The following is an 11,908-nucleotide window of genomic DNA, read 5'->3' on the forward strand; positions in this document are numbered from 1 at the left end:
GAGGACATGCTAGATATTTTACTCTACTTCAACTGTGTTAATATTGTAAATACAATGGAAGGGATTGGACTGGCGGGGGTAGCGAGACCTAGAGAACTGTACAAGCTCCAGAGGAGCGTCACATCAAAACACAACCTACAAACACAAACATTCAGTTGATATGTAACAACAACAGGCCTACTAGCCAACTAACATTTCAGGCTGTGCCTTGGGGCGCAGACGCTAGACGGAATCCTTTATGTACGCTGAGAATATTTGACCTGACAGTGCATACGAAAGGCGACCGCAGTGTTCCCTGGAATGTCGTCCATTCGAGTGGACAGCGGGGGTGATGAGCACCCGCTGTTTTTTAAAGACGCGTATTAGCATGTTAGGTCGCATTTCGATGGCACGGTGCGGGTAAAGGGCATTCCAGCGTGCGCTTGAGAATGTTCGCAGGCCGCTGGCGTTGGTGACTCACCGGTCTTGGAGAAATTCCACCGCGGCGGAGAACATCTAATGAAATAGCGACGGGACAATCCCAGTCATTGCTCTAATGCAACGCTACTGTTCCCCGATTAGGTTATCTCCATATCTCTGCGTAAAACATCCATGTCAGTCAATTCGCGAAATGAATCTTCCCTCATCTAATAGATTCTTAAAATGAATCATATTTTGTATGTTAGCAACGTAACAGTGTTTAGCCATTGATTAATTCATTCGAAATGATGGAAATCATCAAACTGCCGAGAGAACCCAAAGTGTGGAACTTTTAATATTTCCAGGGGCCTGGAAAGTAAATATAGCCTTCTGTATTCGTAGGCTACACATTCCCACCCAAATGCCTCACAGAAACCATCCACTATATGTCAATATTGGTGAATTGCTGTTTGTACAGTGTGAGACTTGTGCCCGAAATGAGAGTTCTTTGATTCCCAGTACAGAGCGGCTACTGTACCCGGGCACTCGGCGGACGGATAGCTTTCGTTGCTATTGAACGGAAACAATGACCGGTGGTGAAAAAGACCGCCACGCGCCTATAGCGCGTATTCTTCGTTAAGGGTGTGACTATTCTTAAATGGTATTTTAGACACTATGCCGAAAATTAGCCAAGCTTGATAACGGGAATGACAGAAACACCCCCTACCCAATACGCTCCGGAAAATGCCGACAATACGGCCATTTAACAATTAAATCCAAACGACATCCACTGGTCATAACACTGGTGTGTGTGCCGGGGTTCTAGTATTCCGCTACATCGGATCGATCCCGGCTCTCATTATTTATTAATGCCATTTCAAGCGCGTTGAAACGCCGACAGCATCTTTGGCAACACACAGCCTACAAATGAAACACGACGACGAGGCGGCATCACAACTTAACGGACAGCAATGGATGGAAAGAGAGAAAACAAAGTCCTACCTGGCTGGAACATACTTTGGAAATAAAAGATGACCAGAATGAACGATCCCAAACAAGTGGCCAATACCATCCGACAAATTCTGTTCATCCTCATTAGTTCGAGTAAAGTCTGTTTCATGGCTCGTGCGGAGGAACTCTGCGGGCGGAGTGCGTCTCGAGAGCGGCGGCTGGCGTGATCCGGACAGCGGGGGTCTGGGGCGAGCCGCGCTGTGATGCTGATGATGCCACTATACCTCCGGTTGACCAGACTCGGTGTGCTCTGCGCTCACCCCGGCCCGCACGGATCGTACTATTCGCCTCCCCACGCGGAACTACAGGGGAAGTAGGAGGAACCCGCCACTGCTGCCCCCTCTCTCAAATCATCCAGTGAGCGCGTCCAATTCGCCAATCGTCAGCCACTGCTCTACACACTCTCATGCTCATTCAAACCATTCTCATAATAAACATCTTAAGCCCCCGTTGACAACGGATTTCTTTACAAAGTCAGGTTACATGCGGTATCTCAATAGGCCTATGTTATTTTAGAAATGAAGGGGCATGATGTCGCGAAAGAAACAGTCTATGGACCTACTTATTCAACGGTGCTGATCACTCATCCACGGGCTGGTCAAGTCAGAACATCAGTGTCAGTGCCATATAGCAAGGCTGTGTGATGTCAAGTGCTCTCGCTCACAATTAGAAATCCGCATGTTCATACACAGATAAAATCCTTGCTAGAATGTATGTCTTAGCCCCTAGTGACCCATTTTAATAAGTGAATCATGGTTAAAGATTTGACTGTAATCCTCCTGTTGTATTTGTTTCATGTTTAGTTTTGTGTTTCTGCTAACTTGTTCTAAATCCATACACGTGTTGTGATAGACCTTTTATTTGCCATTAATGACCTGCAAGCCACATTGACCATTGACCTGAGCGCATGCAAGTCAGAAAGTAGAAGATTCTATTAGGGAAAGGTTGAAAGAGGGTGTGTGTGTGTGTGTGTGTGTGTGTGTGTGTGTGTGTGTGTGTCTGTGCGCGCGCGTGTGTGTGAGTATGAATGTACAGAACACCGATAACCATATGATCAATTGTTAATTATTGTATCAACAATGTTTTGTGTGTTCAGATGCCTTTTGTTAGTCATGGAGCCTGATGATGGTCAGAACAAATGAAGTAAAAAGTAAGTAAGTCAAATGTATTGATAGAGCATATTTAAACACAGCTCTCACTAACCAGTGTTGTACATAATAAAATAAAGAAAAAGGCAAAAAAAGCAGACACAGATAAACAATAACAACAGGAGACATGTACAGAGTTACAGACAGGGCAACAGGCAGAGAGTTAGGGAGCTGGGAAGGATAAGGTAAGACGTTGGGTTTTGAGGCTAAACTTTAAAACACAGATGATCTGATGGTTAAAGATTTAAATTTAACATAGTTATATGGGTCAACTTGGCCATATAATGCATGGACAGCGTTATAGTAGTATGTCTCTCACATTTTAATCGGCCGATGAGATTGGCATAAAACCACACTTATGCAGGCGAGGGCATAGCATAAGTCTGCCTGTAATTCCAAATTTCTTACCTTAAACATGGCAAACGACACTCATTTAGTTAGTAATCAGTGTTGCTAACAATTGCATGGCACCTCGTAATATTTGCCAATTAGTACAGCTGACTTCAGTAGTTTATCTTTCCCTAAAGGCCTATTCAATTCTCACGTCGGTCATGGGGAACTTCCGACGGTTCTACAAACGAAAGGCGCGCGCCATCTTGTGGTCAGTAAGGGGCACAACACATCTGTGAAAATGTTGCAGACACACTGTAAAAAAAAAAACAGCCTAAATCATTGGTTGAATGTAAATAAATTGAAGAAATGTTCAACATTGACTCAACATTTAAAAAAAATGTACATTTAATTTCAGATTATTGAATTAATTTAAACTATACAATGTTCACTTAATAGCAATACCTTTACACTGTATGTTAATTACATTGTGGTTGGTCTAACAGTTCCCATCATAGGACAAAATAAACATATAGGGCACATTTGTTGCCTATTGCTGCAATGAAATGTTCCCTCTTTCCTGTATACTATCTACATTGCTGGTGCATATAGAGCTGAACATCATTTTTGATGGCTTTTGCATATGACTTGACGTTTTGTAGCGCTGTCTACATCAGTCTTTCAGGCCATATCTAACTCTTGACAAAGAGAAAACGTCCATCCATCGATTGCCCTTTGAGCCTTGGTTGTCTAATGGAAACTGACCATCAATAGACATGACACACCTTTACTATCTGGGTTAGTAAATCATTAGCAAACTTCTACGAGAGGAGATCAAATAGAAGTGCACTGCAATAGGGATGTGTAATAATAAATCAAGCCAATGGAAAGAAGCAGCCCATCTGACAGAACCAAGGCCCTCATATGCTTCTAGAACTCACACCTGCATCCTAAAGACATGATGCACACATGGATGGGGCCAGTGTAAACTAGACTGGGTCATAACAGTTATTAAGATGTTACAGACATGTACAGTGATGTGCTCCCTGCACACAGACAGTAGACCTACACTTAAGGCAATGCCACTATAGGTGTTGCTGTGCTTTTTGTATATAATATACACATTTTATGTTTGTCCTGCTGAACAGGAAATATTGTTGTGAGCAGTGAGGACCAGACCAGCGTATTGAGGGAGTGTACTTAAACTTAGACTGATACATGGGCTCAAATGGAACATGTGGATGATGTACAGTATTTGTTGTCTTGAAAACCTTTTCTGCTTCTTATAGAGTGACTACTCCAGCGTTCCCTCAGTCCTGTTCACTCCCATGGAGTATGCAGCCTGTGGCCTCACTGAGGAGACCGCCTGCCAGAGGTTTGGAGAAACTAGCATAGAGGTAAACTCACACACGCGCGCGCGCACGCACGCGCACACACACACACACACACACACACACACACACACACACACACACACACACACACACACACACACATGCACACTCATATACACTGGTGTGCACAGGGAGGGTAACCCCACTATCAAGCCAAGTCTTTTTCATCTGACTGTCATTCAAAAAATGAGTAAAAATCAAACTGCTAAGGACACCAATTCTCTTTGTGATTGCAGTGGGTACTGAGAACAAGAAAGTCACCACAGCCTCTGGCTCTTCAGCCTTCACACAGCTGCATGTAGCTCGCACCTCCTGTCGCATGCAGCGCTCCTCCACTGATGGCACGGTAGAGAACTGATAAGGGAGTCTGTAGGCTACAAATCAAAACGCTGTTGCAATCTCACATTTTCAGCTAGTTGGCAGTAATGTTGCTTGCAATACCGGCTCTGTCGTTATAAGACAGAAATACAAAGGAGGAGTCAAGAGGTGGTCCTTTCAAATACACAGGTGGAGACTAAGTAACGAATCTTTGGTGATGTTATATTGTGGATCATTCCAGAAGCCATCTGTTTGAGAAGGAGAACAAGGACTGCTGAGTGGCTTTTGCAGCTCTGTGGAAATCTCACCTTATCCAGATTGTTGTAAGTAACAACTAATGTCTAAACGTGGTGGGTAGGCTAAATGAACTGCTGGCCCTTTGGGACTTGATTTCCAATATTAACCCTTTTTTTCTACACCATGCTTTATCAAAATAAATTTAGGTTGAGGATACCCCATGATTTTGTTTGTAATTTGCATCAACTTAGAACTAAACTATCAATCATTTAGGTAGTCATCAGGGATGGCATATTTGTTCTCCCCAAATCCTCTCTTGCCCTGACATTAGGGTTGGCTATTTGCAAAGTAGGCCTAATACTCACCTTGTTTGGATATCATAGTTTACTGATGCTCAGTTTCAACTTCACAGGGGAGATGGGGGCTGGTTGGCTCACTTTTCTCCCTCGGTTATAGGCCTATTTATCCATCTTATTAGCCTGTTAAAACTGTTATGTGATTACCGTAACTGAAAGCTTGTGATCTCAGCTGAAAACACGTAGCCTACATTCAGTGTCAACAAATGATCCCTTGTTTTGAATAGGCTATAATTTAAATGTTATTGTGCACTTGTGGCAATCTGCCCCATGTAGACTATGGATATGGTTCTCACATGTACGGTAGTCGGGCTTGGTTGGAACACCAAGTCCTTTACAGTAGAGGGCTGCATGGGTAGGCTTGGGTCCCGCCGGGAGTGGGTGGTTTGAACTTTGCTGCAGGTGGGAACGGGTGCGGTAACGGTAAAACACTATCAGGATGTAGCCTAACGTTGTAAAATGGTGCTGCGACTCCTTTAAGGAAGCTCTCTCTCTCTCTCTCTGTGTGTGTGTGTGTGTGTGTGTGTGTGTGTGTGTGTGTGTGTGTGTGTGTGTGTGTGTGTGTGTGTGTGTGTGTGTGTGTGTGTGTGTGTGTGTGTGTGTGTGTGTGTGTGTGTGTGTGTGTGTGTGTGTGTGTGTGTGTGTGTGTGTGTGTGTGTGTGTGTGTGTGTGTGTGATAGGCTATAGATAGGCTATGTTCCGGATGTGGTCAGTCAGAAATTCGGCGGGAGCGGGATGAGAAAAGCGCAGGGATTTTACTCCTTTTGATTTTGTTTGAAGTGCTCATCTATCTAACTGCCTGTAAGTATTTGCTGATATTTACTGTGTGTTTTTCCTTAGTAGTGCCCACTGTCAAGACTAGGGTGACCAGATTTCTCTGAACCAAAACCGGGACACTTTTGTGCGCGATCAAATGTAACGTCAACATGCGACAGATGAAACTTTTTTTTCGTAGCCGTCCTTAAGCCCAAACGTTAGTGGGGGTTCGGGGGTGTCACCCCCGAGAAAATTTCTTAAATATTGCTGTGTAAATGCACAAATTCTGTGCACTCTCAGTCAGAGATTAGGGCATGCACTGTCTGACTCCTAAACATTATATAGGCATGAAAAGATTTTTTGAAAACGAAACTCGATCAGCCATATTATTTTCTCAACCTTAGTTTACATGATAACTCTAAACAGCTACTCTTGTCAGATGGCCATTATACATCACTGAAAAGCTGAGATTCCAGGCTTTCAGTAAAGGTATGGTTTGCCCCCTTTTTGATAACGACCAACCCCTCTGGCTCACGGACTAATAGGTTATTGAGAATGATGCTTTCTCTTCAGCATTGTCGTAGCGTAACCTGCTAGCCATTAAAACGAGGCAATGAAACAATGTAACGTTGACTGCAAAGATTGTGCAGACTGCGATTGACTGGCACACGATCACACACACACAAATCATACGTCGGACGCTTTATGCTAGTTTCTACATGGGTTTATGTAGCCTAGTGATCGGGCTATATTAAAACCACACTTCAACAGTGGTTGGTGAAAACCGGGACATATTAGCGTCCCGACGGGCTTTTGTCGGGACTCGGGACACGCCACTCAAAATCGGGACTGTCCCAGGAAAACCGGGACGTCTGGTCACCCTAGTCAAGACCAATTTGGAAGGCTACCTAGAATAGGCCTACCGATTTATTTTTAGCCTACCAATTTGTAACCAAGACGATGCTAACTGCTGCTTTTGTCTGATTTTACAGAACAGAACAAGCTCTTCAAGAATGGCTGACAGTGTAAGTCTACAGTTATTTTGTTAGGATATAGGGTCACGGAAAGCAGTTACTGACAGACAGGGATTCAGTGGTGTCACTACCTGTGACTAATTAGCATGGCACACCTGTCCTTTTAATCGGGAGACAATTCGGTCCCCGTCACATACAAATTGCATATAGGGGTCAGAAAGCTTTCCCATTGAATGCCTACATGTACTTGTACTACTCGTGTGTACACACAAGGTGCTTGTCAACCACATAGCCGTATATGGCAGGCCAATGAATCTCTGACCACTTCCTAATGTTGTCTACTTATTCTGTTAGCTACAGGAAGGCGTTATCATGTGAAAATAGTTTTACACACTATAAACAGAAATCACGATCCAACAAGACACAAAGCCTACACAGAATAATTAAAGCCTACCTTACACTGACAAGATTTGGGGAAGATTCTTGAAAGATTGTAATCTTTTGATTAAAGCTTGAATGAGGGGAATTAGTTAAAAGACTACAATCTTTCAAGAATCTTTCCCAAATCTTGTCAGTGTAAGGTCGGCTTTGAGTCGATAACCAGTGACAGAGCAGATAATCAGTGAAAGCAGGTGATCAAACAGTTAAAAAAGGGATCAGGTGAGAACAGAAAATGGAGGGAACAAGCAGAGACAGGAAACAAAGACCAAATAAGGAGAAGGTTGGAGACAACATGACAGATAACAGAGCATGTGGTCATAGAAACAAAACACAACAAAACCAGGAGCGATACACTAAACGGCCAGCAGGGTGGCTAGTGGGTTCAAGTCAGGACTGAAATTATGACAGAATCAGGCAGACAATCAGGACTAATTTATTAACACATGGTTCACGGGCTTGGGGTGACAATGAAAGAGCAATGCCGTGAGAGCTCAACATGCCGGTCTAGCTGGCCATTTTTCTGCCACCATGCTGCCCGCGCACCCAACCTCTGGATGCTTACAAATATTGAAGGAGACTATTAGGCTGCCTAGAGCAGCATGACCTTGTTCTTCCTCCTTTGTGTAACCTGTGACAGTTGGATTATGCACATCGGTTTGGATTTTACAGCACCTTTGGAAACTAGAATAAAATAAAAAAAATAAAAACTTGAAATTAAATCAAACAAGGAAGCTTGCCCTGTCCGTATCGGAGGACTACTGGGCAAAGAGTGCCAGCACACCACATGTATATTGACCACTCTCTGAGACTCCTGCCAAGCTGACACACACACACATGGTTAGGACGTGCATGTAGGGAGCAGTTCTTTCCAGAAGCAACCAATTGCACCAAGTCTGGCTTTGACAGACTGCAGCGCGAAATCCAATGCCACGGATAGCCCCACCCCGCTTCTGTGATATAAAGGATGATGCTGCGCTGCTCTTCATCAGATGACATTCGCTTCTCGCGGATTGCGACCCAACAAACTCTGCGCAGCTTGACCAACATCGCTTGCTTTCATTCAACTGCTTGCAGGAGGACATATCTAGTTGCTCACCGGATCAGCCTCCGCCGGGCGTGATTGTTGACGTTTCAGTCAGTTTACCAGCTGAAAACGAAGCTTGCCAGAATAGCTCTCCAGCTTACTGACATTTTCTCTTTTAACACCTTCAGTTGAATTTTTCTCGTCGCGCTCGCCACCTAGAGGAGGAAATCAGGCTACAGGGCAATCGGGGAGCTGTCCAGATCTCTACCATAGGTGGATCTCGAAGACGAGATGATGAAAGAGAACTCAAGGTTACACTGGTAACCCCAGTTCTCTGAAACATTGAGTGGAGAGATCCACCGAGTAAGCCCTGCTTGCTTCACAAGAAGCGAATTGTCTACTGATGAAGAGCAGCGCAGCATCATTATACCATGGAAGCGGGGCGGGGCTATCCGTGGCATTGGATTTCGCGCTGCTGTCTGTCAAAGCCAGACTTGGTGCAATTGGTTGCTTCTGCAGAGGTCGGGGACGGATTTACCTCCCATAGGTGGATCTCTCCACTCAATGTTTCAGAGAACTGGGGTTACCAGTGTAACCTTGAGTTTTTTTGTATATTTTGTCCCCAACAGAAACTCTCCAGAAAAACCTTCCAGTACTCAATGAATGGGAAGAAACCATGCACTATATCTGCTGACAGTTCTTCAGCTGTGCTCAGAGCTTTGTTGACCGACCATGACTTCAAAAAGATCTACGACCTAAAAGCCAAAGCTGGAATGGATGCACTTATTCAAAGACAAAAGGCAAACAGTCCAGCTATAAGTGTACATTTTCCCTGTTGTCTACTTGAAGATGGTGAAGAACTTGAAATAGACTTCATGAAATGTGGAAAATCTACACAAACTGGTCCAAATACTGAACAGGATGACCAACATTTTCACTCAAGAAAACCTGAAGACCTGGTCGTCTTTCTTGTTAACACAACAGGCAGAAAAGGCATAAAAAATGTTATAATGAAAAACAACAACATCAGGCAGAAGGAAGTGCATTATGTGTGTGTTGTTGCAGTCAAAGGGGAAACTGTCAAGCAAGCTCTGCGTAGAGATGGACGTTTTGCGAAAAACGTATTTATTATGGACTTCGCTCTTGAAGATGACGAGAAGACCATCACAAAGATGAAGAACTCTGTAGATGAACTGAAAAAACATAAACTGTACAGCATTGTTCGTAACAGCCCTGAGCCTGTGCCCGATAGTCTTGAAATGCTGGATGACTTCAATGATTATCAATCTGAATCAAATTCAAAAGAGGGTATGGCTGATTCACAGCCACATTCAAGAACCTCAGATGGTCAGTCCTCAGGAAAGGCCTCTGGCAAAAATGAGATAAACACCACTTCAAAATCAAAGTGTACAAACAAGGTGGAAATTCTGGGGAAAATACCAAACACTGGGGAGATTTTAAAGATCCTACGTGATCAGTTTGGCAGTTTGGTACAGCAGCTTAAAGCTCGTGAGGGTTTTAAGAGTACTGAGCAAGTGCGAGAATTCCTCAGAGAGGAATTTTCAAAGGAAACACAGGGTTTCTCTGAGATAAAAACTTTAAAAAATCTCATGGAACGAAGTGCCTCCGTCTGCCAGGTCCGGCACAATGATCAAGCAAGAGGAACTGGGTTTCTACTCTTTGGGAGATTTATTCTCACTAATGCACACGTCATCACGGATCAAAACAAAGAAAACCTGTTAGACAATCTAAGTGTCTCATTCAATTTTGAGGATTTAAGCCCAGAAAACACAACGCCTTTGAAGAGAAAGCCTACAGCATATGGATTTGTGTCTACTCAACAACATAGTGTGGACTTTGCTCTGTTGGAGCTAAAGAAGTCTCCCGAAGCATTGCCTCCATCACTTCTTCAACACTACAGCGCTCCACCAGTGAGAGGGGGGGTCTGCATCATCGGTCATCCAGGTTCCGGTGTGAAGAAGATGGACACGTGTCTTATTATAGATCGTGAAAAACATGCACAGGCAGTCGAGAAACACGCAGCAGATCATTCTGAACACCTTCAAGTTATTGGAGAGGCATACTTTAACAAGAAACAAGAGCTTGACGGCTCTCAAGTAGAGTACAACAGCTGCTTTTTCCATGGATCATCTGGATCCCCTGTCTTTGATGAGCACTGCAATGTCATAGGCATACATACTGGAGGGTATGTGTACAAAAAAGGAAAGTCATTTGACAGCATCCTTGAATATGCACTCCCTTTACTGCCCGTTCTGGTGTCTATTCTCAGACAAACAAAGGACAAACATAAACATGTGTGGGAATCCTTTTCGGCTGAAAACAACACAAAACTAGTGATGAAGCTTGCTGAGGACATGGCCTTTAGACCAGACTTAACAAGCAAACGTGCTTGGGAAAAGGACCTGCTTGTGAACTTTTATGAGGAAGAGGATGATGATGAGGACAAGATTAAGGAAGAGGACCAGATTGACGATATGGACGTGGACGATGATGAGGACAATGATAAGGAAGAGAAGGAGAAAGATGAGGATGATGAAAACACAGAAGGAAATGCAAAGAAACGTAAATTGGAATGAAATTACAAGATGTTTTAGTGGCCTCTGACAAATTAATTGATTGCAGTGAAAAAATGCGACAAAGTGAAATATGCAAATTCAAATTCAAGACTCTTTTCATCAGTGGTCCAATGTTGTTGGAATGAATTGCCCTGTACTCTCCGATCCAGCAATAGTTTTGGATCTTTCAAGAGGGGTCTTAAGGCATTATGTTCAATATGCACTTAGTCTATTAAGCGCTTCTTATGGGTTAAGGTTTTCATATATATAGCATTGTTTTTGTTTTTAGTAGGCAGTTGATTGAATTGACATTGTTATGTTATTATTGCTATTCTCTTTATTGTAGCTACCATGCCATAGTTATTTTTATTACATGATTGATTGAATGACTTTATTATTCATTGTTTATTTTCATTGAATTATTGCTTGAATTTATATTGTTTATTGTTTATTTCGCTATTCTCCCTAATGTAGTCTGACCAACTTTTTAAATTGTTCACAGTTAAATGAATTGTTGTAGGCTATTGTTTTTATTTGTATGTCACTTTGGACAAAGGCTTCTGCAAAATAGGCATAACCATATGCGTTCAAAGATAAAACTGGACAGAGGGACAGAAAATTATTTAAAGATTGAACTATGAAGATTTTTTTCCTTGGAGTTCTTCTTTACTGCCAGCACATTTTATTCACCAGCAGGAAGCTTTTCCCAGGGCCATTCAAGTATCCACAGGGATCATGTAAGGCAAGATAAGACAACTGAAGGAATGGCACATGGTGGAAAGAAAAAAAAACACAGATAGACATTGACAACAACTACATCCAAGGAAATGTACATATTCATGCTTGTAATTCATGCTGGCAGTCTTATTTTGATGAGGACACAACTCCAGTGCATCATCATGTCACAAGTTTTAGAATATTTTTTAGATGTTTGTTCAGTTAAT

The 11,908-nt window shown here is 43.0% G+C and overlaps 2 protein-coding genes across 4 annotated transcripts in view; one reads left to right on the forward strand and one right to left on the reverse strand.

Annotated features, from left to right (window-relative positions):
* The window catches only part of chst11 (carbohydrate (chondroitin 4) sulfotransferase 11), a 50,259-nt gene extending 48,608 nt beyond the window's left edge, over window positions 1-1,651 (reverse strand). Inside the window, exon 1 of one of the 2 annotated variants that reach the window (XM_062518723.1) lies at window positions 1,417-1,651. In XM_062518723.1, the coding sequence (XP_062374707.1) occupies window positions 1,417-1,519 (103 nt within the window). In that variant the 5' untranslated portion in view covers window positions 1,520-1,651. Of the gene's footprint in view, window positions 1-1,401 lie in introns of both variants that reach the window. The other variant, XM_062518722.1, reaches the window with a different exon arrangement.
* A 3,145-nt stretch (window positions 1,652-4,796) lies between these two features.
* Window positions 4,797-11,342, forward strand: LOC134061679 (serine protease FAM111A-like). 2 transcript variants are annotated; one of them, XM_062517432.1, is made up of 4 exons: window positions 4,797-4,923; window positions 5,874-5,994; window positions 6,942-6,974; window positions 9,018-11,342. In XM_062517432.1, exons 3-4 carry the CDS (start codon window positions 6,963-6,965, stop codon window positions 10,983-10,985), a joined length of 1,980 nt encoding a protein of 659 aa, XP_062373416.1. In that variant the 5' UTR covers window positions 4,797-4,923; window positions 5,874-5,994; window positions 6,942-6,962; the 3' UTR covers window positions 10,986-11,342. The 2 variants fall into 2 exon arrangements, with proteins under 2 accessions (XP_062373416.1, XP_062373417.1); XM_062517433.1 differs by having other exon boundaries at window positions 6,947-6,974.
* The last annotated feature ends 566 nt before the right edge of the window (window positions 11,343-11,908 follow it).

The sequence above is a fragment of the Sardina pilchardus genome, chromosome 17 (assembly GCF_963854185.1).
Source record: "Sardina pilchardus chromosome 17, fSarPil1.1, whole genome shotgun sequence".
Lineage (NCBI taxonomy): Eukaryota > Metazoa > Chordata > Actinopteri > Clupeiformes > Clupeidae > Sardina > Sardina pilchardus.